The sequence below is a fragment of the Zosterops lateralis genome, assembly GCF_965231275.1.
Source record: "Zosterops lateralis genome assembly, chromosome: 30".
NCBI lineage: Eukaryota > Metazoa > Chordata > Aves > Passeriformes > Zosteropidae > Zosterops > Zosterops lateralis.
Window position 1 is genome coordinate 679703 of NC_139790.1, and position 26391 is coordinate 706093.

Sequence of the window (26391 nt, forward strand, 5' to 3'; positions counted from 1 at the left end):
GGGGAGCAAGAAAATCTCCTCCATCCATTGGGGAGGAGGTTCAGGCAGCAAATACGGCAGTGAGGTGGTGACTGTGGGCCTGGTGTCACCTTTGGAGGTGGCTGTCCCTCTGCCAACCCTGGGCAGGGGGACAATGGGGGGGTCACTGTCCCCAGCAGGGACACAGGGGGACAATGGGGGGGGTCACTGTCCCCAGCAGGGACACAGGGGGACAATGGGGGGGTCACTGTCCCCAGCAGGGACACAGGGGGACAATGGGGGGGTCACTGTCCCCAGCAGGGACACAGGGGGACAATGGGGGGGGTCACTGTCCCCAGCAGGGACACAGGGGGACAATGGGGGGGGTCACTGTCCCCAGCAGGGACAGCCCGTCCTGCCCAGGGGGAGCCTGAGCACAGCCAGGGCTGCACGGAGAGGGGACCTGGGGAACAGGGACAGATGTGGGGGATTGGGGACTCAGAGAGGGGCTGGAGGGCACAGGGAAGGGCTGGAGGGCACAGGGAGGATGGAGAGCCCGGAGAGGGGATGGAGGGCACGGCCAGGGGATGGAGAGCCCGAGAGAGGGGCTGGAGGGCACAGGGAGGATGGAGAGCCCGGAGAAAGGCAGGAGGACACGGCCAGGGGATGGAGAGCCCGGAGAGGGGCTGGAGGGCACAGGGAAGGGATGGAGGGCATGGAGAAGGACGGGAGGGCACGGAGAAGAGCTGGAGGGCACAGGGAGGGGATGGAGGGCACAGGGAGGGGATGGAGAGCCCGGGGAAGGGCGAGAGGGCACGGCCAGGGGATGGAGAGCCCGGAGAAAGGCAGGAGGGCACAGCCAGGGGCTGAAGCGCCCGGCGGGGATGCCGGGGGGGAGCGTGTCCGGGGCAGAGGAGGCGCTCCCCGTCCCTCGCCCCGGGATGGGGCAGCGGGGCCGCCCCGCGCCTTTAAAGGCTCCTCCCCCGGCCCGGAGGGGACCCGGCCCCGGCGCTCCGGCCCCAGGGCTGCGGCCCGGCCGAGATGAGCCCCGTCCCCTCCGGGAACGGCAGCGCCTGGGGCGGCCCCGGGAACTGCAGCGGGGCGGGCAGCCCGGGCCGGCAGTGCCTGCTGGGCACCGCCATCGCCGTGGCCGTGCTGCTCACCGCGGCCGGGAACTCGCTGGTGGTCGCGGCCATCGCCAGGACCCCGCGGCTACAAACAGTGACCAACGTGTTCATCACGTCCCTGGCCTGCGCCGACCTCATCATGGGGCTGCTGGTGGTGCCGCCGGGGGCCACGCTGCTGCTCAGCGGGCACTGGCCCTATGGAAACACAGCCTGCGAGCTCTGGACCTCGCTGGACGTGCTGTGTGTCACCGCCAGCATCCAGACCCTGTGCGCCATCGCCGTGGACCGCTACCTGGCCGTCACCGCCCCGCTGCACTACGAGGTGCTGGTGACCAAAGGGAGAGCCCGGGCCGTGGTTTGCCTGGTCTGGGCTGTCTCTGCCTTTATCTCCTTCCTGCCCATCATGAACCACTGGTGGCGGGCCGGGGGCGATGAGCGGGCGGCGCGGTGCTATGAGGACCCGCGGTGCTGCGACTTTGTCACCAATGTCACCTACGCCATCGTGTCCTCCACCGTGTCCTTCTACGTGCCGCTGCTGGTGATGATCTTTGTGTACGTGCGGGTGTTCTCCGTGGCGTCCCGGCACGTCCGGCTCATCGGGAGGGCCCGGGGCAGGTTCCTGCAGGAGCCCCCCGGGTGCCCCCGCCGCAGACCCTCCCGCCTTTGGGCCATCAGGGAGCACAGGGCGCTCAAGACCCTGGGCATCATCATGGGCGTGTTCACCCTCTGCTGGCTGCCCTTCTTCGTGGCCAACATCGTCAAGGTTTTCTGCCGCTCGCTGGTGCCGGAGCGGCTCTTCGTGTTCCTCAACTGGCTGGGCTACGCCAACTCCGCCTTCAACCCGCTCATCTACTGCCGCAGCCCCGAGTTCAGGAGCGCCTTCCGCCGCCTGCTCCGCCGGCCCCGCCGGGCCCCCGCCCCGCACGGGGACCCCCGGGGCTGCCCCTGCGCCCCCCGCCCCCGGGGGAGCCCTGCGGGGGATGGCAGAGCGGCCCCCGGGGGGTCTGCAGGGGACGGAGGGGCTCGGGGAGAGGAGGAGGAGGAGGTGACCCTGCCCCGGGGCGGGGGGCACGGCCGGTGGTCCCAGGGCGAGTCCCGGCCGCAGGGAGCGCGCACAGCGCTGGGAGCGCCGCTGGAGGAGGAGTAGGTACCTGCAGGGTTTGCTCTGGGGGGTCCTGGCTGTCCCTTTGGGGAGGGGGTGTCCGTGTGGGGCTGCTCTGACACGGCAGAGCCCGGGGGACACGGGAGAGCCCGGGGGACACGGGAGGGGACACGGCAGAGCCCGGGGGACACGGGAGGGGACACGGCAGAGCCCGGGGACACGGCAGAGCTCCGGGATGTGGGGCCGGGCACCGCTGTCCTGTCCCCTGGTGGTCCCCTGAAGCTCTGGCCCCTCCACTGGGCTGTAAAATTGGGGTCCCCACCAGACCAGCCCCACTCCAGGACTGTCCGCTGCTCCCGGGTGAAGGAAACACGGGGGGTGAACAGGGAGGAGAAACAGCTGAGCAGGAACGTCCCACAGCCGGGATTTCCCTTCCCCCGGTCCCAATTCCTGCCGCTGGAGAAGGGGAACGCGGGGATCCCTCCCCAGCGGGGCACTGAGGCTCCGGGCTCCGCACTCTGGGCTTTGCCCTCCAGCCGTGTAAAATCTGGGAAGGGAATTAATTCATTTCATCCCGCCCCGTCCCTGCACGGGAAACGCGCTCCCGGAGGCGACAGCACGAGAACAGCGGGGGCTGGAGGGGCTGCTGGGGGCTGGAGGGGCTGGTGGGGGCTGGCAGGGGTGGTGGGGGGCTGGAGGGGCTGCTGGGGGCTGGCAGGGCTGGTGGGGGCTGGCAGGGCTGGCAGGGCTAGTGGGGGGCTGGCAGGGGTTTTGGGGGGCTGGCAGAGGTGGCAGGAGGCTGGTAGGGCTGGCAGGGGTTTTGGGGGGCTGGCAGGAGAGGTGGAGGGCTGGCAGGGGTCTGGCAGAAGTGGGGGGACCCCCAGGCTGTGTCTCTGCCCTGCCCAGAGCACCCTGACACACCTTTACACTCCAAATTGCAAAATTGCAAGGTGCTGTTTATCCACACTGAGGTGGTGGTTTTTTTTTTTTTTTTTTTTTTTTTTTTAACACTAGTATGACAAAATTTGAGTTATCCTGGTTATTGCGCATTTTCACCGTGTTTTCCCTGCTGACGCTGAGGGCAGGAGAGTTCCCTGGCAGCCTGGGGGGGGTGTGCGGGTAGAGACACCAGGGGTGTTCTCGGGGAGGATTGAACCACCGGGGACCCGGGGCAGGGCCGGGGGGACAGGACAGGCCGGGCTCTCACCCCTGCGCTCCCCGTTCCAGGTTTCCTGGCGGAGAGACGCCCCCGGGCCCGTCCGAGTGACTGCGAGCAGCGAGAACGGGGAGGAGAGGAGAGACCCTTCCCCGGGCGGGCCATCGCCCCCCGGCCCCTCCTGTGCCCGCCCTGGCCGCCGCCAACCCGGTGTCAGCCCGGCCGCCGTCACCGGCGCCTCCCCGCAGCTTTAACCCTCCCTGGAGCCCTCCGAGCCCGCTGAGGTGCTGCCGCGGGTCCCCGTCCCCAGCCCAGCCCGCTGGGTGACACCTGTGTCACCTCCCACCCTCTTCTTGCAGGGCCGGGGATGACGGAGGCGGCCGAGCCCGCGGGGCCCGCACAGACCCCAGGAGGAGGAGGAGGAGGAGGAGGAGGAGGAGGAGAATCTCCCTCGGTGGTTTGGGGACAGTGCCGGGTTCTCAGTGCCGGAGATGTGGAGCTGCTCTGTGAGCAGATGTGGGGAGAAGCTCTGGAGCTGCTCGGAGAGGGGCAGCAAAGCCTCAGGGATGTGTGGGAAAGGGATAAACTCCTGTCTGGGCTGCCCCTGGCACAGCTGGATGTGCGGGCAGGGGATAAACTCCTGTCTGGATGTGCGGGCAGGGGATAAAGGATAAATCCCACCTGGGCTGCCCCAGGCACGGCTGGATGTGCAGGAAAGGGATAAATCCACCTGGGCTGCCCCCGGCACAGCTGGATTGCCCCTGGCACGGCTGGATGTGCGGGCAGGGGATAAACTCTACCTGGGCTGCCCTGGCACGGCTGGATGTGTGAGCAGGGGATAAACTCCTGTCTGGATGTGCGGGCAGGGGATAGAGGATAAATCCCCCCTGGGCTGCCCCCGGCACGGCTGGCAGTGGGATGTGCCAGCTCTGCTTTCCTGAAGGACAAAGGACCTTGTCTTCCCAGGCCTGGCCAGTTTTGGACAATGTTGAGAAGGAGAGCAGAGCCTCCCGCAGGCTCGGGCCCTTCCCAGGGTTCCCATCCCTGCCCCAGCTGCCCATTCCAGGGCCCAGTGCAATTCCAGGAGCTGCAGTTGGTGCCTCCAGCAAAGGAAAACTCAGGGGAATGAGGGGAGCTCTGAGCCCAAAGGACTTCCAAAAGCAGGAATTGGGATCTCGTCAGGTCTCTTGGCAGTTTCTCCCTCTCGTTTGGGACAGAGTTTGTGTCTGTGGCCCTTGGGGCAGGAGGTGGGTGCTCACCTCCCCCTGCTCTGCCCCACAGCACCCTTGGGCTCAGGCTGGTGTCAGAGTCCTCAGTGACTGTGCAGGGTTTGTCCTGGTTTGTGTCACCCCTGGCGTGTGAAATAAACCTCTGGATCTCTGCGGTGCCTCCAAATCTGTGCTGAGCAGAGGGTGCTGCTCCATGGGCTGTTCCTGGGGGCTCCCTGAGCTTTGGGGGGGGTTATCCCCTTTCCCAGGGCTGTGACCAGCAAGGAAAAGCTCTGGGCACACCATGGGGCTCCCCCTGAGCCCTGCCCCACGTTCCTACACCCCAGACCTGTCAGAGGTGTCCAGTGCCAGCTCCTGGTCCCAGGGAAATCCCAGCTCCTGGTGCCAGGGAAATCCCAGCCCTGCACAGGAACCAGACCTGGGGTGCTGCAGGGTCTCCCCTGCTGGGATCATTCCCTGGTGTTTTGCTCTCAACACCCTGCAGTGATGAAATCACCGAATAAAGAGAAGAAATGCAGCTCAGGAGTGTTCCCAGAGCCTCAGGCCCGGGTCTGGTGATGCCTGGGGGCTCATCCCTGATCCCAGCAGTGGGCCCTGAGCACAAGCAGATCCTGTGTGTCCCCTCCATGGGCTCATCCTGCACTCAGGGACACAGCCCAGCCCAGCCCAGCCCAGCCCAGAGCTGCTCCTTGGGCCTCAGGAGCTCTGGGTGACCTCCCAGCAGGGGAGGGGAGGGTGGGCTGGCTCGGGGGTCCCAGTGATCAGTGATCTCACTGGCAAGGCCGGTTTCTGATCAAGGCAAAGTGTGCCCAGGTGGGCTGTGGGCGCTGCTGGGGCTGTGAGGGGGCGGTGGGTGCTTTGGTGCCACCCCCAGCCCCTCCCACACCTGCCCTGAATTCCCACCCTGCCCCTCCCGGCTCCCCCTCGCCTTTATCAGCGGTGGGTGGGAGGGAGGGGCTCGTTGCCCTGCGGTTCCTGCTGTCTCGGGTGCTGGATTTGCTCTGGAGGATGAACAGCTCCTTTGACCTCCCCCGGTCGCTGGCCGAGGACCGGCCGGTGGTCGCGCTGTGGGGTAGGACCGGGAGGCCTGGGGTGGGCTGGGGGACGGTGGGGCCGTGCCCTGCAGAGAGTCGGGCTGGGGACAGTGCCTGTGCCCTGCAGAGCCGGGCTGGGGGAATGTGGCTGTGCCCTGTGGCTGTGCCCTGTGGCTGTGCCCTGTGGCTGTGCCCTGTGGCTGTGCCCTGTGGCTGTGCCCTGCAGAGAGCCGGGCTGGGGGCTGTGGCTGTGCCCTACAGGCAGCCGGGCTGGGGGCTGTGCCCTGCAGAGAGCCGGGCTGGGGGCTGTGGCTGTGCCCTACAGGCAGCCGGGCTGGGGGCTGTGGCTGTGCCCTGCAGGGAGCCGGGGTGGGGGCTGTGCCCTGCAGGGAGCCGGGCTGGGGGCTGTGCCCTGCAGGGAGCCGGGCTGGGGGCTGTGGCTGTGCCCTGCAGAGAGCCGGGCTGGGGGCTGTGCCCTGCAGGGAGCCGGGGTGGGGGACTGGGGGGCTGTGCCCTGCAGGGAGCCGGGCTGGGGGCTGTGGCTGTGCCCTGCAGGGAGCCGGGGTGGGGCACTGTGGCTGTGCCCTGCGCCCTGCAGAGCCGGGCTGGCTGTGCCTCCCCTTTCCCCCAGAGTGAACACCCGGGAAATCCTCCCGTCTGGTTCTGGGTGGGGGGAACGCCTCTGTTTTGCCTTTTGGGAGGTAACAGCCCCCGCCGTGCCCCCAGGCTGCCAGCTGGGCACGGACACCCCGAGCTGTGTGCTGGAGGAGGACGATGACTTTTTGGAGCACCTGGTGCTGCTGAGTACGGTGAGACCCGAGCCCTGCCCGGAGCCCCCCCAGAGCTCTCCCGGCGGCTCCTCCACGGGCTCTGTGCTCTGTGCAGATCTGCCTGGGGGCTGAGGCCGGGGACGAGCTGCACCTGGTGGCCGTGGGCGCAAAAAACGCCTCCGGGGAGCAGCGGCCGGTGCCCATCGCGGCTCTGAGGAGCTCCCTGCTCACCATGGTAAGGGCAGCCTCCCCCAGCCCCTGCCCGGGGGTCCCAGGGGGCTTGTATTCCTCTGGGGAATGGTTTCTTTCCCCTCTCGACCCCCTGGAACCTCTTAACATACAGTTTAACCCTTCCTTCCCTTCTCTCTCTAATATTCTGAGTCCAGCCATCCCTTCCCGAGCAGGAGGCTGCTGCTCCACTGCCCTGCTCTCCCTTGTTCTCTCTTTCCCCCCTGGAAACCCCAAAAATTAAACAAAGGTCCCGGGAAAGAGCCTCTTTTGATACCTTTTGTCTTGTCCCTGGTAGATTTTCCCTCCAAAGCCCCCCGGGAGGGGGGTGGAGGGTTAATTCTGTCAGGGCCTGGGGGTCTCTGAGCTCCAGCTCTTCGCAGATCAGCCTCAGAGGTCTGGAGCTCATCCCTCCCGTCACCTTCGTGCTCCAGTGCGGATCCGGCCCGGTTTATCTGAGCGGGCAGCGCGTCACCCGTGAGTGTCACCGGCCCGGGGGCTCGGGGGGCGCTGGGGATGCTCGGGGTCCTTGGCCGGGCTGGGGGCTGCTGGCAGTGCCAGGCTGCCCACGATGGGCTGTGCCACCTCCTGCTCTGTGGCCATGGAGGGGACAGTGGCATCACTCCTGGGTGGGGAGGGGTCTGCAGCCCTGGAGGGGACAGTGGCAGCACTCCCGGGTGGGGAGGGGTCTGCAGCCCTGGAGGGGACAGTGGCGGCACTCAGGGGGTGGGTTGGGGTCTGCAGCCCTGGAGGGGACAGTGGCAGCACTCCCAGGTGGGGAGGGGTCTACAGCCCTGGAGGGGACAGTGGCAGCACTCCCGGGTGGGGAGGGGTCTGCAGCCCTGGAGGGGACAGTGGCAGCACTCAGGGGGTGGGTTGGGGTCTGCAGCCGGGCAGGGGACAGTGGCATCACTCCTGGGTGGGTTGGGGTCTGCAGGTGGGTTGGGGTCTGCAGCCGGGGAGGGGACAGTGGCATCACCCCCAGGTGAGGTGGGCTCTGCAGCCGGGGGGTTTCAGCCCTGTCCGGGGTCGGGGTCTCCCCTGCTGCAGCCTCTCCTCTCCTCTCCGCAGTGGGATGACGGTGCTGTGTCTGAAGCCACCGGGAAGAGCTCTCGGAGGAAGATGTGGCTGATGAGGATGATGATGATGGGGCAGCCTGGGGCAGGCTCTGGCTCTGGGGTGGGGGGCTGGTGTGGTGGTGGGGGGGACACCCAGGGCCCCCTGTGAGGGTGGGGGGTCCTTACAGAGGGACACAAACTGTCCAGACTTCTGTGTCATCCTTTGTCCTCCCCCTGCCCGGGCTGGTCCCCTCAGCTCCCCCAGGCACAGCTCAGCCTCTCCCGCCTCTTTGTACAGGCAAATTCCAATTAATAAATGCGGGAATTCACTTTTGTGCATAAGTGGCCGATTATTTTGATGCATGAGCACCCCACGAGCACCCAGCTCATCAGGGGAGGGTTAAACAGTGCAGACTTGAGTGCCCCAGTAAGGTTTTCAGATATCCCGTTATTTCAGGAGCAAAGAAAGGCCAGGAAGAAGCATTTAATTAAATAAATTTTAATTATTTACATTTTCTGCTGTCTCAACAGCTATACAATGATAAATAACGCAATTATTGTGTTAATTGCAATAGCTTAAAATCAATCAAACTTTCCCCAGTGGAGGCGGGCTCTGAGGATGTACCTTGGGAGGAGGTTCTGGCAAATGGGGATTTATTTACAGGTTTTTTCTCCCTGCTGAAGTCCCTCCCTGAGCAGAACAAAGCGTGGCTCTGGCTGGCTGTGGGGTTTGGAAACCTTTGACCATGAGGGTTTATTCCAAGGCTGTCCCCGAGTGTCCCCTCTGAGGTGAGTGACACCACACGGAGGGTGGGAGTCGGTCTAAAAACCCAATTAATGCAGATTTGGATGGTGGAGCTTCAGGGGGATGTTGGGTTTGTGATCAAAGCGGGGCTGGGGCAGCTCACCTGGGGGGTTTCCAGCACAGGTGCAGCCCCTCGGCCTCACAGCCCTGCACAGGGACTGGTACCCACGGCCTGTACCCCACACCTGGACACGCACCTGTGTGTGCTCACGGGCACCTGTGCGCCCTGAACTGCCGGGACACGGCCCTGCACTGAACTGTGCACCTGAACCCATCTGTACCTTCACCTGTATGCACCTGTACACACCTTTGCTCACCTGTACACACCTGTACCTTCACCTGTATGCATATGTACTCATCTGTACCTACACCTGCACACACTCATGCATCCACACATGTACACCTGTGTACACTCACCTGTGCACACCTGTACTCACCTGTACCTGTGCGCATATGTACTCACCTGTACAAACCCGTGCACACACACATGCACACCTGTGCACACCTGTACTCATCTGTGCCTATACCTGTGCATACATGTACCTGCCTGTACTCATCTGTACACACCTGTACACCTGTGCATACTTGTACAAACCCATACATACACACCTGTACACACCTGTGCACACTCACCTGTACACACCTATAGTCACCTGTACACACTTGTGCACACTAACCTGTACACACCTGACTACCTGTACAAACCCGTGCACACTCACCTGTACACCTGTGTGTACCTGTACAAACCCGTGTATGCACACTTGTACACCTGTGCACACTCACCTGTACATACCTACACTCACCTGTGCACACCTGTATTCACCTGTACCTGTACGCATATGTACTCACCTGTGCACACTCACCTGTGCACACTCACCTGTGCACACTCACCTGTGCACACCTACACACACCTGTGCACACTCACCTGTACATACCTACACTCACCTGTGCACACCTGCCCAGGCCAGGCCCCGCCCCCCGAAGCCCCGCCCTCCCCGTGGTCTCGCGAGAGGGGCGGGGCGGGTCTCCCATCCCCATTCCCGTCCCGTCCCCTCCCCGGCCATTCCCGTCCCCGCCGCGGCCATGGCGGGCCCGGCCCCGGCCTGGGCGCCCACCCACGTCCGGGTGACGGTGCTGCGGGCCCGGGGGCTGCGCTCCAAGGCGGCGGCGGGCGGCAGCGACGCCTACGCGGTGATGGCGCTGGGCCGCGACAAGTTCCGCACGTCGGTGGCCGAGCGGTGCCGGGGGGAGCCGCTGTGGCGGGAGGAGGCCACCTTCGAGCTGCCGGCCCGGCCTGCCCCGCTCCGCCTCACCGTGCTGCACCGCGCCCTCACCGGCGCCGACAGGTTCCTGGGCCGGGCCGAGCTGGAGCTGGCGGCCCTCAGGGGGGACGGGGACCGGCGGCACACGCGGTGAGGCCGGGGGGCTTTGGGGATGGGGAGGGGGTGCTCGGCTGGAGGGGTGAGAGCGGGTCTGGGTCTGTGGGAGATGGGGACAGGGATGGAGGGGTCCCTGGGGGTTCTAGGGAGGAGGTTTGTGGGGGTCTCTGAGCCCCACGAGGCCGGGGGCAGGTTTGGAGGGGGTGTCTGTGTCCCACTGGAGATGGGGACAGGGATGGAGTGGTCCCTGGGGAAGTTGAGGAGGAGGTTTTGGGGGTCTCTGAGCCCCACGAGGTCAGGGATAGTGATGAGGGGGTGTCTGTGTCCCACTGGAGATGGGGACAGGGATGGGGGATGCTCGGCTGGAGGGGTGAGGGGGGGTCTGGGTCTGTGGGAGATGGGGACAGGGATGGAGTGGTCCCTGGGAGTCCTAGGGTGGCTGGGGAGGAGGTTTTGGGGGGTCTCTCAGCACCACAGGGCTCAGGGACAGGTTTGGAGGGGGCTTTTGTGTCCCACGGAAGATGGAGAGGAGGATGGAGTGGTCCCTGCGGGTTCTAGGGAGGCTAGGGAGGAGATTTTGAGGGGTCTCTGAGCCCCACGAGGTCGGGGACAGGTTTGGAGGGGACCTGAGTGCCCCATGAGGACAGGGACGGTGATGGGGGGCGGGGGGGCGGTCTGTGTCTCATGGGACATGGGGAGGAGGATGGAGGGGTCCCTGCGAGTTCTAGGGAGGAGGTTTGGAGGGGGTTTCTCAGCACCACGGGGGTCGGGGACAGGTTTGGAGGGGACCTGAGCACCCCACGAGGTCAGGGATGGTGGTGACAGGGTGTCTGTGTCTCTGGGAGATGGGGAGAGGTTAACTCGTGTCAGGGGTGGATAATTCCACATTCCAGCAGTGACCCCGCTGCTGTCAGCAGGGCTGGGAGCCGCTCTGTGTCACCCTCCCTGCTCTGAACACAAACACGGGGTGAAACCCAGGGGTGGTTCCCGGGAGGCTTTACCGGGAGTCAGCAGAGCCTTTGTGATGTGCTGGTGACTCACCTTCCTCCCCGGCTCACCTGAGCGCTGCCGTGGAGCTGGAACAGCTTTGTCAAGGCTTAATGAGGCCCTGCCTTCATTAGGGCTGTGTCAGACTCTGCTGTGTTTACACTGTGCAGCCCCTTGGTCAGCAGAGCTCGTTCCTTTGTGTCTGGGCAGAGGAGAATTGAGGGGGAGAATAAATGAAAATACAGCTTTGGTACTCCTGGGGAAATCTCTCGTGTTTTCAGTGGTTTCCAGCCCTCGGTCTCCTGTTTGAAGCCTGTTTTGTTCTTGCTGCCATGGCCATGTGTGGCCATACAGGATTAGGTTTATTAGGAAAATGGGTGCATGTTGACTGACAGGTGCTCACTAACATAATAAATACCATTAATGAGATTTTTTTTTTTTCTTTTGTGGTCTGGGAGTTGTCAGTCCATGATTTCCTTCCAGGGGTGCCTCTTTCAGCTGTGGCTGAGCTGCCTTTGCTGAGCACAGAGTTTGCCTGTGGCTCTTAGGGCTCAATTGTGGCACCACAGCCCCGTGAGCACAGGATGCTCCTGGAAATCACAGCTCTGCAACAAAAGTGCCCAGTGCTGGCTCGTGTTAAAGGCAAAGGGGTTGTGATTCCTGGGCTGCTGCAGCTTCAGGGACTGGGAGAAGCCTCCTGGTAAATCCCCTTCCCTGGGTGTTGTCTAACCCCAGGCTGGAGCAGCTGATTGTAGCTCAAGTGTTTATTTAGAATCCCAGAATGGACCTTAAAGCCCCTCTTGTTCCACCCCCTGCCCTGGCAGGGACAACATCCCCTGACCATTGCTCCGTACCTGGCCTTGAACACTGTGAGGGACAGGACAGACTCAGCATCAGGGCCTCACCACCCTCAGAGGGAAGAATTTCTCCCACATTTCCCTCTCAAGTGTCTGTAACAGATTCCTGAACCCATCTCCTTCAGTTATCCCCATTAGTTTTGAATTTTCTCTGGAGCAAACAACCTTTTCTTGTTCTCTTCTGTTGCTTCCAGTGCACCTTTGGAGGTTGAAGTGCAAATCTGATGGCAGGGCACATTTGCATGCTCTGTTTGCTCCCTTTATTTTCCCCTTCCAGCTGGTGAGGAGGAGGAGGAGGAAACAAAGCACTTTCCAGGCAGCTTTTACCTATGGGTTCTGTGGGAATTCCCTGTGGTTCCATCAACAAACAAAACCATGGTGGTGTGCAGTGCTGATAATGCTGTTTGCTGGCTCAGAAGTGGTTTGGGTGTCACTGAGGGGTGGTTTGGGTGTCACTGAGGGGTGGTTTGGGTGACACTGAGGGGTGGTTTGGGTGACACTGAGGGGTGGTTTGAGGGTTTGGAGGTGGTGGGACTGTGGTTTGGGCTGCCCTGGGCACTCCCCACACAGAGCTCAGTGTTTGGGGAGGGAGAGGGCTGTGTCTGAGCAATGCCCTCCCTGCTGCCTGCCAGTCCTGAGCCTGGGGAGGTGAGTGGAAATCCCCCGAGCTCTGTGAGGCTGGGGTTGGCTCTCTGCTGTTGATGATTAGGGGTTCCTTGGCTCAGGAGGCATTAAGGAGCTGGAATGAAAGGTATGAGGGTGTGGGATGTGTGTGCAGCTCTGAGGCTCCACTTCAAAGCCCTGGCCCCTGCCAGTGTCAGGGGAGAGATGAAAGGGCAGAGGAGAGGGGCTGAGCCGAAATACAGGAATTCCATGTTGTGTTTCTGTCTTTCTCTCTTTTTATTAACCCTTCCTGATCTGGATTTTAAACCAAATCTCACCAATAACTTTCTGTTTACGATAAGGAATGTTTTCCTTGGCACCTGGGGCTGTCACCATGACGTCACCATGAGATTAAAGCCTTTCTTTTCCTACACTGTGGGTTGATTTGATTCTTCAGCCATAATCACCCTCCACATTCTCAATTCACTGCTGGTTGAAGACCTCTCCTCTTTGTCACTGCAGGTGGTACAAGCTTCACTCCAAACCAGGCAAGAAGGAGAAGGAGAGAGGGGAGATCGAGGTGGATATCCAGTTCATGAGGAGCAACATGACAGCCAGCATGTTCGACCTGTCCATGAAGGACAAGCCCCGCTCCCCCTTTGGGAAGCTCAAGGACAAGCTCAAGGGCAAGAGGAGCAGTGGGCTGTCAGACACAGCCTCAGCCATCGTCCCCAGCACGTCCCACTCCCCTGCTGACAGCGAGGACGAGGCGGTGGAGAGGGAGAAGGAGAAGAAGAAATCCAAGTTCAAGGCGCTGTTCTCCAAGCCTGGCCTGCAGAAAACGTCCCTGTCCCAGTCCCTGTCAGTGCTGCCCACCCAGCAGCCCCTCACCCCCAGGGTCCGCCTGCGCCCCAGCGACTTCCAGCCCCAGTGGGATGAGGAGGGGTCTGAGACCTCTCCTGCCTCAGAACGTGAGTGTTGGCACAAAACCTTCCTCCAGAGGGTTATTTAGACTTTTCACGGCACTGGTTAATTCTTTTCTGTCTGAACAAATCCATAGGAAGCCCCTGCTGGCACTGGGGCTGTCAGTAGTGTCAGAGAAAAGGTTGTTCTTGTGTCTTGAATTTCTACCTGTTTTTGTTTTTGTTTTTTTTTCCCAGGATCCTTTGAAAACACACTGGAAGAGAAGCCAGCTCCTTCCCCTCTGTTCAAATCTCGTAAACCAGCCTTTTTGGACAGCAGGCAGCCAACCCAAGGCAGCAGTAACCACACCAAGAGAGATGGGCTCTCTTTGTTCAGTGGCCTTAAATCCAAAAGTGATCCTGTGTCCAAGTCCAGCCTGTGCATCAATGGCAGCCACGTTTATATGGAAGACCCCACGACAAAGGACAAGACTCCAGCCTCCTCCCCTTCTCCTCACAACCTCAGGAGGAAGCAGCACTTTGCTTCAGAGGAGAACCTGTCCTCCAGGCCCACCAAACCACCTGAAGAGGTGGGGAGAACCTCTCCTGCTCAGGCTTTCTCCGGCTCCACATCCTTGGAGACCTTCAAATCCATGACTTTGCCGTCGTACAAACTGCTCAGCAGCGAGGAGAACCTGGACACCAGCGCTCCACCCAGCCTGGAGGCTGTCAGAGAGACCAAAAAACCAGACACCAAAAAGTCTGCCCTGCTCTCCCTGGTCACTGGGAAGAAGGAAATGGCGGCGAAAACCAACGATGCTGAAATTATTCCTGACAGGACCCTGCAGAGCCAGGAAAACACAATTCCAGAAGAGAAGAAAAGTGAAGAGGAGGCCAAGTGCCCTGAAGTCCCAGCAGATCTGGGCAGAGGGAGCCCCTCAGGAGACGCTCACCATGAGGATGAGACTGTCACAAACAAGCAGCTCCTCGGCCCCTGTGAGGAGGAGGAGCAGAAACCTGAGAAAGCTGCAGCAGCCAAGACCAAAGCTGTGAAACCCAGGTGGGTCCAGCTGCTGGCAGGGCTGGGCTGGGCTCTGCTGGTGGCAGGTGAGGGCTGGGCACTGTGTCCTGGCTCTCCTGGGCTCAGCTGCTGCTGCTCTGGGGGTTTGATGCTGGTGTTGGGCTCTTTGACAGCAAATAACAACCCCCAAGTTCCTCCTCAGTGTGAAAGAAGGATGGATGTAGGGATCTCCTTGTAAGTGATGCTGAAATGGTGGTTCTCTAGTGCAGGTACTGAAGGGGTGATTTTTCCTGCTGGATCTCTTGCACAAACTAACTCTGTCTGAGCTCTGTGGCTGTTTCAGCCTCCCCAGGGCCTGAAATGCCCCTTCTAACGTCTCTGCTTTCCTCTCTCCTACTTGGCTGTGCTTTTCCAAAGGGTGGCCTTGGAGCCCTTCTGCTTTTGGCATCGCTCACAGAGGGATTTTGTGTGGATTTGTACACGAGGCTTTTTTGGAAATTCTCCTTTATCCCTCATATACGTATTTATATAAATTGTGTTTGGGGTTTTTATGTATATATCTATATATAGGTGTGCCCTACTAATAAGGCTGTGATCTGTGTGTGTCCCTAACTCCTCATCCTCAGTGCTTCTCGAGTTTTAATTTTCTTGCCTGTGCAGTGTTTTTACATACTAATAAACCTGCTTGGGGTGCAAAGAGATGGTGCTTAAAGCAGCAAAAACAAGCTCTGCAGCAGAACAGTTCTGACATAAGCCCAGTGCGTGGTAAAGGTGCAGTTAAAGGATATAAAGTCTTGTACAGACAAGGGGACCTCTCAGTGAGGTCTGTTTAAGGTGCAGCTCATCTCCAGTGGCAGAGCTGATGGAGGCTGGTGCTAAACCTTGTCTGTTCCTGCCTCGTGTTGCAGCCACGAGTGACATGAGAGTTTTTTGTCCCTTTTTGCAGACTGGGCCTGTCTCCAGAGGAGGAACCCAAAGCCACGCTTCCTACTCTTGCAGCTGTCCCCCTCCCTGCCTTTCTCTCTGTGCACCGTGTCAGCAGTGCAAATAATCCCTTTATTCCTAAAGGGGGGCAGGCAGTGGCAGTGCCAGGCCCTGACAGCATCACTGCTTCTCCTGCCTCTCTCACTTCTCCTGCTTTTGCTGCAGAGCTTTGGGATGACAGGAACCCCTTTAGTGCTGAGTGGGGCAGGGCATCCAGAGCTCTGGATCCCAACAGCATCACCCATTTCCCTTCATCCCAACCCCCTGCAGCCTCTGTTCCCAAAACACCCCTTCCTGGGCAGGTCTCTGCCAGGGGCAACAATCCTTTTGCTGCTGGCTGGGGGCAGGATCCTCAGGGCTGTGGCACAGAGGTTTCCTGGGGTCTCTCTGTCCCCTCTGCCTGTCCCTTCAATGACAACAATCCCTTCCTGTCCAGGCCTGGGGGGGGACAGGCAGTGCCAGGTTTTTTCCAGGCTGGTTCTTCCCCTTCCTGCCCTGCTGGTGGTGAGGAGTGTCCCTCTGCGGGACCCTCTGCAGGAGCCCCTGCTCCTGGTGCTTCAGGGGGCCCTGGGGATGTGGCTCTCACCAGGGATGTCACAGCTGTGCCAGACCCTCATGGCACCTTGTCTGCCCCCCCTGGGCTGGCTCAGGAGCTGCACTGTGGTTCTGCCCAGCTCCAGGCTCAGAATTCTCTGGAAAGCAGCAAACCAGGCACTGGGAAATCCGTGTCCTTTGTCCCTGGGGGATGGCAGGGTGCTCCATGCAGTGGTGCAGGTTTGGGTGGGCAGGAAGGTGCAGAGCAGCACCTGGAGGCCAGGGGAAGGTTAAGGATGGGGTTTGGGGGTGGCCCATCAGCAGAGCTCTGTGGGGACAGCACACATCCCACCTGGGACGGGGATGGAACAGCCCTGGAGGTCACTGGTGTCAGCAGGAGGGGTGACAAAGGGTTGATGTCCCTCTCCAAGCCCAGTGACAGCCCCGAGCCAGAGGCTGAGCAGGCCCTGTCCCCCAGTACTGAGCTCAGGGAGGAGCAGGAGCCCTGTGGGGGAGAGCAGAGGGCAGGATTCGTGCCCGTGGTGGAGCCCCAGGCTCCTCCACCTGCTGGAAATGAGCCACTTTCCCAAACCCAACCATCCCCGAGAGGCTGCAGGGTGTCCCCTGGGGAAAGGGACCCAGGGGGGGCTGACAGTGACATCCTTGTGCCCCCAAAACCAGCCCCACGACTGGCTGTGCTGCTGAGGAAACCCCCCCTGACCTCCCAGGCTGCTGTTCCTGCTTCAGGTGATGGAGTGAAATCCCCCCCAGGGCTCCCCATCCCAGCTGCCCGTGGGGGCTCCTTGGGGACTGTCCCCCCTCCAGTGGCACTCAGAGCTGTCAGCAGTGGCAGGGCTTTAGAAAAGGAGGGTGATGGTGATTTCCCTGTCAGTGCCACAAGTGTCAGATCTGCCATTCCTGTTCCTGCAGAGAGGGGCCCAGCCCTGCCCAGTCTCCCTGTGATCCCGGAGGGAGGATCTGATGAGGAGCTGCTGGGGGACTCTCAGGAGAGCTCTGGGGTCCCTGCAGGTGACAAAGGTGTTTTTTTAGGGACTGGAGAGCAGCCTGGAGGTTTGACAGCTTTGCATGGAGAGCAGAGAGAGCTCTCTGACAGCTCTGCTGCTCCAGGAGGAGGAGAAGGAGCAGCTATTCCTGAGCCAGGGAGTTTGGCTGTGCTGGAAGCTCCCAGGGTGTGTGCCCAGGGAACTGGCTCAGGCTCAGGTGTGACATCCCATTCCAGGGACTGTGACAGTCACTGTGAGAAGCAGGAGCTGCAGAGCAGTGCAGGTGTTGAGGAGCGTGCAGAGCGTAACCTCCCTGAGCCTTCTGCTTTCTCTTCCCCCCTGTCCAGCCCTGTCCAGCCCTCCTCTCCCTCTCGTCCCCTCCTCTCTGACACCCCAAGTCGTAGAGCAGAGTCTCCAAGAGCCGAGGGCTTCGCAGATAAAGCGGGAAACTCGGGCAAGAAGAAACTTCTCCAGGCACGGGTTTCACCCTCTGAAACGTTCCCCAACCCAGCCCCAGCACGGGCTGGGGAAACAGAGTCTCCCAAGCACAGGTGAGGCCACATGGGGGTCACAGCAGGTACAGGTGCAGGTGTGAGCTTTGCTTTGCTCTCCAGGTGCAGATCTGCCCCTCCAGCTGCTGCATCTGACCGGGATCAGACAGCCCTGACTTGCTCTGGGGCCTGGATTTGGCATTTGGGTGCTGTCACTGAGTGTGGGATTGCTGCTGGCTCCAGGAGGGTCTGTGCAGCTCCTCAGGGTGCCCAGGGGAGCAGCTGCTCTGAGGGAAAGTGCACAGGTGGAATGGAGTTATTTCATCCCATTGGCAAAGTGTCCTGGGGCTGAGCTGTTGGTCAGAGTGGTCACCCTGATCTTCATTTCCTGGCTGGGTTTGGCTCCTCAGTGACCACCACAACTGATGTGGGGATGGATCTGTGTGGGAGTGGTGCCTGTCAGCCCTGGAGACTTCACCTGCCTGGGCTCCAGGGCACCTCTAGGCCAGTGTTTGCTGAAAGAGAAGGAAAATTTTCTTCCTGTGTTAAAATTGGTGTTGTAAGTCCTGCTCAGGCAAATGGTGACAGCACTTCCTCACAGCTGGTGGTGCCAGCTCAGGTTGGACAGGGCCCAGCACCTGTCTGAGGACAGCAGAGGTGTTGGGTAGGTGGTAAGAGCACAGGTATGCTCTGATGAGGAAAGTCAGGCTGAAATACCAGTTCTGGGGCTCAGAGTGGTGCCCTGTGTTCTGTCTCCTCGTGTAGCCTGACCTGGCTGTTCTTCATGACACACACAGGATGTATTTCCCTTCCTGCTGCTGCTTTATCTCCCATCCCTCAGGTCAATAAAGATAATAGAGAACTGGAAAACACTTCCAAAACCCCTGTGGCTTAGGAATACCTCGTGTTCCTGGAGCTGAATCTCTTTTCTCCCAGGAGACAGAGCAGAGAGAGAATCACCCCCAGTCCTGCTGTGTTTGCCCTTAGTCTAAGGATCTGTGTCGTGCTGCTGTTACATGTTCTAAACAACAGAAATCTTTATTTTTTCCTTTTTGCAGACTCCATCCTGTGAAGCCAATGAATGCCACGGCAAACAAACCCCAGAGCAAGAACCTGAATGTCATCAGCACCATGAATGAAAAGCTGCTGGAGATGAGTGTCAAGGTATGGAGGGAACTTTCATTGCCCAGGCTTTGATTTAATTGAAGAGTTTGTGTATTTCAGATAGTTGGGACCTGAACCTCCTTTTGGGCAGCCCCCAAGCAGGGGAACAATTTTTAAATGCTTAAATTTTATTGCAGACTGATCCATAATAGAGCTGGGGCTGGTGTTTTGTGGAGGTTCCAGGCACAGCCACTTCTCTGGAGCACAGTTGTGATCAGCAGTGGGATTGGGAGGAGCTTTCAGCATCATTTCAGCCCCAAAAGAGACCTCCAGGCACAGCTCACCTGTTGATCCAAAAGGCTGGGAGCATCCCTGGCTCAGCAGGGAAAATCACAGTTAGCTCCCCTAATTGTCTGTCAGGGTTTTTTTTTTTTTTGGGAAATAGAGAATTTAGAACTGAAACAACAGCAGAGCCTCCTCCTGGTGTGAGAGGAGAGGATGAGCTCAGTGATTCACACGCTGCTGTTTCAAAGGAGAAGAAGAAGAACCCAGGGCACCACCCTAAAATCTCCACCTTGTCCCTTTGCATCTACATTCTAAAATCCCAAAATACAAAATCTACACAGTGATAAACCACACCACTCTCTGTCACGCATTTGTGACTTGCAATTCCTCTCTGTGTTGGAAGTTTTTCTCATGGACTGAAATCAAAGCCTGTGTCCTCCTGGGCTCTGGGCCAGGGTCTGTAACCCCCTGGGCAGACCCCAGACCCTCCTGGACAGACCCCAAACCCCCCTGCACAGACCCCAGACCCTCTTTCTCAGGTCCCAGGGCTCTGTGTGACCTTCCAGGGTGCCCAGACGGATGTCCTGGACTCTGACAGGGCTGGTCTGGAACATCCTGAGTCTGCTCTGACCCTCCTCTGTCCCTCCCTCCCCAGAAATACGACCCCTCGGACCCTGCCCACGCCTACGCCCAGCTGACACACCACGAGCTGATCCAGCTGGTGCTGAGGCAGAAGGAAACCATCTCCAGGAGGGAGCTGCAGGTGCGGGAGCTGGAGGATTACATCGACAACCTGCTGGTCCGGGTCATGGAGGAGACCCCCAACATCCTGCGTGTGCCCCTGTCTGGGCACAGGAAGGCTGGGAAGATGTGAGGGGGCTGGGGGTGCTGAGAAAGGGCTGAATCCCCCCTTTGAGAGGGTGAGGAGCTGCTGCTGCTGCTCACAGAAAATCACCTTTTTCCTCTTTCTGCCTTGAGCAACTCTCAGATTGATTCATGGTTTCCATCAGGTGTAATGAAGGCACCTTATCCTATTTATTTTATTATTTTTTTGTTTGTTTCCTTCCCATTATTTGGGAAGATCAGGCATTAATTAACCCAAAGGCTGGTTGTGATGGGGAAAGGAGAGGAGGGTTTTTGATGTGTTTTGCTTCCCAGCAAGGCACTGATGATCCTTTAGGAAGATTTATTTTATTTTATTTTATTTTTTAATAGCAGCTTTGATAGATCAGTTACTTTTCTTTCCCACCTCTGGAGTTGTAGTGCAATATAAATCCTTGTACAGTAGAGCTTGAGGGTTTGATTGTTTTTAAAATAATAATTGATAATTATTTTAAAATAATAATAATTGACTACACTGGAGAAATCCAAAGATGTCCCAGCTTCAGACCTGGGCTGTAATTTAACAGGAATTATTGGCCTGGAATGACCAAATCGCATCTCAGCCAGTGGAGATCCCCAGGAGCCCCTCAGGGGAAACTCTGCAGGATTTTTGGAGCAGGAGAGAAATTGAGGTTCAGGGTATGTTTTTACCATAGGAATGGCATCAATCAATTTGGGCCAAAGGTACATTTTAAATTCATAAGTTTGTTCTCTTAAAGTCTTAAAATTCCTGCTCTGGGGGTTGTTCAGAGGGGCAGAGATCTCACATTTTGTGCCTTGTGGGGGTTCTGTGACATTCCCCCCTCACTCTCCATTCAGGAAACACAAACACTCTGGATTTTGGGGCTGGGGCTGCCCCTGAACTCCCCTGCAGGGTGATCAGTCCTGCAGTGCCTTTTTCTCTCATTCCAGCGAGGCCAGGGAGCTCTGGGGCTGCCCCTGCTCGGGCTCCTCCTGCTCACAGGGGGAGGAAAAACCTCCTGGAGCTGAATTTGGGGTTTTCTGGAGCCTAAAAACCCTCCCTGGGTGTCCCAGTGGGGTCAGGGATGTTCCCCCGGGGATGTTTCCACCACTGGGAGCTCCTGTCACAGATCAAAAGCCTCAGAGACCTTTTTCCACCTCTGGGAGTTTTCCAGGGTTGGGAGAGTCCCTGAAAGGCTGAAGGGGAACCTGGAAAACCTCCAGGACAGGGAGGGAGCAAAGGACCAAAGCCTGGTGAGGACCAAAAGCTTTCCAGCCTTCACTCTGTGGAAATAAACACTCCTACCTTTGGGAATTATTGGATTATTGGGTCACCCCTGGCTCGGGGGGTGAGTTTGTGAGTTTTTTATTCAGTTTTTTGTACAGCAAAGCACTTTATGGAGGGGCTGGAGCAGCTGGCTGGGCTCTCACCCTGGGAGCAGTTTGCTCACAACTCTCACAAACCACTGGAAACTGAGCTCAAATACTCTTATTTTTGTAGCAGTTTAATATATTTGCATGGAGCTGGAAACATTTATTAGGAAAAAAATTTAAAAAAATGCTGTTAATGATATTTTTATTCCTGCTACCAAAGTCTGGAGCTGAGAGTCCTGCAAGACTCGAGGTGCTTTTATCTCATTTTAGTGTTATTTTTGAGCAGTGAGGGAGTTTTCTCTTTCCTCCTGTTCCCTCTGCTCCGAGTGGAGGTTCCAGGTGACTTTTGGTGGTGGTTTAATTGGTTTAATTCTGAGTTGCTGCTGCTGCCTCTGGTGCCTTCTCGAGTGAGGAAGATGAAGGATTGATTTGTTTCCTCCTCGTGCATCTCTGGGTCCTTTACCTCACTGATAAACTCGTATTTTAGACTTGTTTTTTCCTCTGGGAAGAGTGACCTGCACAGAACCAAAGCAATAAATAATAATAATAATAATAATGTGCTCTTAGAGATGGAGCCTTAAATCCTGGAACAGCCTTTAAATGCCAGTTCTGGGGGCACAGGGGGGTCCCAGTTCTGCCTTCCCCAGCCCCAAAACCATCACCCAACCCTCCTTTTTATTGATAATACTCATTAAATCCTTTTTTTGGTGTGAGGGGACTGGTGTTGTACATCCTCAAGGGCCTTAAGGATCAAATCTATTGTTTTATTTTACTGAAGGATCTGTTTGTACTCTCTGCTTTTAGCCCAGGTACTGTTTGTTTTTATGGAACACTAAAATAAAAAAACACTTTAACCTCAGCGTCCTGCTCGCCGTGTCTTTGTTGTGAAGGAGCAATTTCAAAATAAAACCTCCCGGGGTGGGGAGACCTGCTGGACGGGCCGGGCCGGGCCGCCCCTGCAGAGCGGAGAGTTGTCATTGGCCAGCTCGGGCCGGGCTGTGCCGCTATTGGCGGGTTCGGGCCGTGCTGCTATTGGTGGGCTCGGGCAGGGCGGTGCCGCTATTGGTGGGCTCGGCCTGGGCCGTGCTGCTATTGGTGGGCTCGGGCTGGGCCGCTATTAATGGAATCAGGCTGGGCGGTGCTGCTATTGGTGGGCTCGGCCTGGGCCGTGCCGCTATTGGTGGGCTCGGCCTGGGCTGTGCCGCTATTGGCGGGCTCAGACCGTGCCGTGCCACTATTGGCGGGCTCAGACCGTCCCGCGACGCCATTGGCTGCCGGCGCTGCCCCGCCCCGGCGCTCCCTCAGGCCGGAGCCCGCCATGGCGGCGCCCCGGTGCCCCGAGTGCGGCTCGGCCTCGCTGGTGGAGGACGCGCACTACGCGCAGCAGCAGCTGGTCTGCGCTTCCTGCGGCTGCGTCCTGGCCGAGGGGCTCCTCACCACCACCTACACGGACGAGGAGCATCTGCGGGGTGCGGCAGCGCCACCGGAGCGCCCGCGGGGAGGGGGATCCACGGGACGGGCCGTGCGGGGCCCCTTTGGGCCTCTCTGGGGCGGCCCGAGAGGGGAAGCGCTCCCTGGGCCGTGTCTCGGTGTGCTGGGCACTGCCGGGCGGGACCGGCCGCTTCCCCTCCCTCAAACACCGGGTTTTCCATCACGGGCACAGCGATTCCCTGCCGGGGTTTGGGCTTGGAGCCGGTGATGAACCTTAAATTTAAACTGTGAGATCTCTTATTGTTAAAAAAGATATTATTACAGTCTCTTAGAAGAGCTTTGAGTGCAGCGGAGCAGCCCCGAGGCCGTTCCTGGCTCTGTCTGTGGGGAATCCCGGGCTCGTTTTTACCTGTGCTGCTCTAACTCAGTGCCCTTAAACAGTTCTGACTGTTGGGCTCCTGTTCTGTGGCATCTGCCGGCCCCAGACCCGAACCACCGTCCCTGATTCCCTGCAGGGCTGACCGATCCCACCCTCTTTTCCAGAGGTCGCCTATTCCCAGAGCACCGGGCAGAAGGAGCAGCTGAGCCGCTGCCTGCAGCGAGGTGAGAGCAGCCCCTCCCTCCCCGGCTGCTGCTGGGTCTGTTTGACCTGTTTGTGATGGTGAAAAGGGGCCAAAACCTCTTGGGAGCTGGGGGAGGGCACTTGGTGCTGCATCCCTGAGGGGCTGGGGGGTGTTTTCAGTGCCCTGAGAGGGGCTGGGGGGTGTTTGAGTGCCCTGAGAGGGACTGGGAGGTGTTTCAGTGCCCTGGGACATGTTTCAGTGACCTGAGAGGGGCTGGGAGGTGTTTCAGTGCCATCTGAGGGACAGGAGATGTTTCAGTGCCCTGAGAGGTGTTTCAGTGCCCTGGGAGGTGTTTCAGTGCCCTGAAAGGGGCAGGGAGGTGTTTCAGTGCCATCGGAGGGACAGGAGATGTTTCAGTGCCCTGAGAGGGGCTGGGGGGGTGCTTCAGTGCCATGAGAGGGGCTTGGAGGTGTTTCAGTGCCCTGGGGGGTGTTTCAGTGCCCTGAGAGGGGACAGGAGATGTTTCAGTGCCCTGGGAGATGTTTCAGTGCCCCCTGGGCCCGGGTGAACTCTGCCTGTCAGACTCTGAGCAGGAATCCCTCTCTCCCCGCAGGGATCCGCCGTGTCCAGGACCTGTGCAAGGTCCTGCAGCTGCCAGCAGCCTTTGAGGACACAGCTGTGTCCTATTTCCAGAGGGCCCTGCAGCTCCCTGCCTTCCACCTGTGCAGCCTGGAGAAGAAGGAGGTTCTGGGGGGCTGCTGCGTGTTGGTGACGTGCCGGGAGCACAACTGGCCCCTGAGCATGGGCACAGTGTGCTCCCTGCTCTACGCCAGGCAGGAGCTCTTTGCCAGCGTCTTCCTCAGCCTGCAGAAGGAGCTGCAGCTCTCCGTGCCCGCCCTGAGCCTGGCTGACCTGGTGACAACACACCTGAGCAGGTGAGGGGGCCCTTCCAGCCCTTTTTACCCACGAGCCTTGCAATAAACCCAGGTGTTTCTAGAATATCTCAGCTCTGCAGAGTCCCTTGTCCCTGTAATCCACAGATATTCCTACAGTCGACCCCACCACCTCCCTGGCAGCAATCCCAGTCCCTGAGACCCCTTTCCACAGAGAAACCCCTCCTGCTGTCCACGAGCAGCTCCCACAACAGGAACAGGCTTGTTCACCCCAAAGGTTCCCCTGACCCAGCTCTTCTCTCCCGCAGCTTCCGCCTGCTCCAGCCCTCTGCCAACATCCCCGCGGCGTTCCTGGAGGACCGGGAGAGGCTGCTGGGCAGGACGCTGGGGCTGGTGGAGCTGTCCCGGCAGGCGTGGCTGGTGACGGGCCGCCACCCCCTGCCCGTGCTCACGGCCGCCGCCTTCCTGGCCTGGCAGTCCCTGCGGCCCGGGCCGCGCCTCTGCTGCCCCCTGCGCCGCTTCTGCCGCCTGGCCGGGGTGGAGCTGCCTCCCCCGGCCCACCTGCGGCTGCGGGAGCTGCTGGAGGTCCTGCTGGCCATGGCCTCCCAGCTCTCCTGGCTGCGCGGCTTCAAGCTGGACAAGAAGACGGTGGTGAAGCACGTCGGGGACCTGCTGCAGCACAGGGTGTTCCTGCTGAGAAAAGCCTTCAGGGAGCTGGATGGGGACGAGCAGGACACAGCCCTGGGGCAGGGCAGCCCTGGGCAGGACCCTGTGGGCCTGGGCTCCCTGGATCAGGACTCCCTGGATCAGGATTCCCTGGATAAGGACTCTTCGGATGACTCCCCCGATCAGGACTCCCAGGATAAGGACTCCCCAGGCCAGGATTCCCTGAAGAAGGACCACCTGAATAAGGGCTCCCTGGATCAGAACTCTCTGGATAAGAACTCCCCAAATGAGGACTCCCTGGACCAGGAATCCCCAGGGCAGGACCCTGTGGGCTCCCTGCACAAGGACTCCCAGGATAAGAACTCTCCAGATAAGGACTCCTCAAATAAAGACTCCCCAGGCCAGGGCTGTCCCAGCTCTCTGGGGACACAGGGACAGGGCTGTCCCCCGGCAGGGAAGCGCCCTGGGGGCCCCCTGAGGCTGCTGCTCCCCCCGTGCCTCCTGCACCCCAGGAAGAGGCTCCGTGCCCCGGCCCCCAGCACTGTGGCCCTGACGGGGGACGAGCCCATCTCGGACAGCGAGATCGAGCAGTACCTGCGGGGCCCCGAGGAGCTCCAGGCCTTCAGGAAGGCCAAGGGCTGGCTCTGAGGGTGGCCACGGCCCAGGGGACTGTTGCTCTGACTGTCGTCCTGATTTTTCACCCTTCTGGTTGTTTCTCGTTTCTACTGGAGCTTTCTCAGGCTTGTGACAAAAGCAAAGACTGGTGTTTTGTAAATAACACATTCCTTTCTGAGGAGAGGACAAATTGATGGAGTTCTGAGTTGGCCACTGGGGTCAGAGGGGTGTTCCTCTCATCCCCCAACCCTTGACCAAATCTCAAAAGCTTTATAAGTTAAAATCCCCAAATAAACTGCCCTTTTTCCTTTTCATCTCACATCCTGACGGATGAGTGTGGTTCTTTTAGTGTCCTCTCACAACAGAGGATGGATGGTGCTGCCAGGGGCAGTTTTGGGACCAAAAACCCACCAGGGACAGTCACACAGGGAATGAGGTTGTGAGGATGGATCAGGCTGGGTCCTCCTTAATGTGCTTTATGGAGTGGCTGCTTCAGGTCATGTTACATTCCTGTTTTAAATAAATAAAAGTGCAGGTGCCAGGTTTTCCAGGGCAGCCTCACCTTGACTTGTCATTCTTCAGCAGAATGACTTTGTGAGGGTCAAAACCCAAATTTGAACACGAAGTCTGAGAGAAATCACAGCAGACCTTGGCAGATTGGCGTATCTTTAATATATTAAACAAAACATATCTGCTAGAAACATTTCTATTCATATAAAAATGCAAAAAAAAAAAAAAAAAAAGACCCCTTTAAAGACATTTCTTTGGCATATTTCCCTCCTTCCCTCCCTCCCCCCCAGATATTGCAGGAAGCTCTGTTGATATGTCATTCGCTTGTAAACAGACAAAAAACAAAGTGTAATTATGAATACAAAGCTTTTCCTCTAATACTGTCACAAAATGCAGCAAGCAATGGAACCACGGGGCACCAGCCAGGCCGGGGGGGCTGCAGGAGCTGCAGTGAGGGTTTAAACTGTTAAATACTGGGGAAAACGAAATATTTAAACATTTAACGGGGCAGAGAAGCCGAGGCAGGCAGGGAGTGGCAGGTTGAAGCCCAGGGGTGCCCCAGCCCTGTGGGGTGAGCGATCAATCCCCACTAAGTGCTTTTTCCTCCCCTGGCCCGTGGCCCTGCCAGCCCCACGACCCCTCGGAGGTAGCTGCGTTATCAACAGGGGAAACTGAGGCAGGGGAGGCTGGAAAGGGCAGGGGGGGAGTCACCAGGCTCCCACCTCCCTCCTCTGCTCTGCTGCAGCCTCTCTGTGGCCTGGCTGTTCTACCTGCCTGCTGGGAAAAGGGAAAACTCCTTTTTTTCAATGGGAACAATAAGTGCTTATCCAGGTTCCAGCCCTTTGACTGTCCCTAATTCCTCGGCATCGTTCCCTTGC

The 26391-nt window shown here is 59.0% G+C and overlaps 3 protein-coding genes across 6 annotated transcripts; all 3 read left to right on the forward strand.

Annotated features, from left to right (window-relative positions):
* Positions 1 to 999: 999 nt before the first annotated feature.
* ADRB3 (adrenoceptor beta 3) lies at positions 1000 to 7766 on the forward strand (the record flags this gene model as incomplete). Its single annotated transcript, XM_083880393.1, has 8 exons — positions 1000 to 2173; positions 3415 to 3555; positions 3703 to 3849; positions 5510 to 5644; positions 6333 to 6415; positions 6492 to 6611; positions 6988 to 7081; positions 7676 to 7766. 8 exons carry the CDS (start codon positions 1000 to 1002, stop codon positions 7681 to 7683), a joined length of 1902 nt encoding a protein of 633 aa, XP_083736519.1. The 3' UTR covers positions 7684 to 7766.
* A 1784-nt stretch (positions 7767 to 9550) lies between these two features.
* On the forward strand, positions 9551 to 21427 carry RAB11FIP1 (RAB11 family interacting protein 1; the record flags this gene model as incomplete). Of its 4 annotated transcripts, XM_083880291.1 has the most annotated exons (7): positions 10709 to 12161; positions 12207 to 12338; positions 12816 to 13264; positions 13454 to 14255; positions 15163 to 17289; positions 18288 to 18393; positions 19274 to 21427. In XM_083880291.1, 7 exons carry the CDS (start codon positions 12088 to 12090, stop codon positions 19490 to 19492), a joined length of 3909 nt encoding a protein of 1302 aa, XP_083736417.1. In that variant the 3' UTR covers positions 19493 to 21427. The 4 variants fall into 4 exon arrangements, with proteins under 4 accessions (XP_083736416.1, XP_083736419.1, XP_083736417.1 ...); XM_083880290.1 differs by lacking the exons at positions 10709 to 12161; positions 12207 to 12338 and adding an exon at positions 9551 to 9879; XM_083880292.1 differs by lacking the exon at positions 10709 to 12161 and having other exon boundaries at positions 12172 to 12338.
* Positions 21428 to 22152: 725 nt separating this feature from the next.
* Positions 22153 to 25311, forward strand: BRF2 (BRF2 general transcription factor IIIB subunit). Its single transcript, XM_083880331.1, has 4 exons — positions 22153 to 22304; positions 22810 to 22869; positions 23443 to 23764; positions 24031 to 25311. Exons 1-4 carry the CDS (start codon positions 22154 to 22156, stop codon positions 25034 to 25036), a joined length of 1539 nt encoding a protein of 512 aa, XP_083736457.1. The 5' UTR covers position 22153; the 3' UTR covers positions 25037 to 25311.
* The last annotated feature ends 1080 nt before the right edge of the window (positions 25312 to 26391 follow it).

Bases quoted from the DNA above. Each gene is read 5' to 3' on its own strand.
- BRF2 (XM_083880331.1), top strand. From the start codon at position 22,154: ATGGCGGCGCCCCGGTGCCCCGAGTGCGGCTCGGCCTCGCTGGTGGAG. The intron at 22,870-23,442 runs GTGAGAGCAGCC...CTCTCCCCGCAG, and splicing joins GAGCCGCTGCCTGCAGCGAG to GGATCCGCCGTGTCCAGGAC. The intron at 23,765-24,030 runs GTGAGGGGGCCC...TCTCTCCCGCAG, and splicing joins GTGACAACACACCTGAGCAG to CTTCCGCCTGCTCCAGCCCT.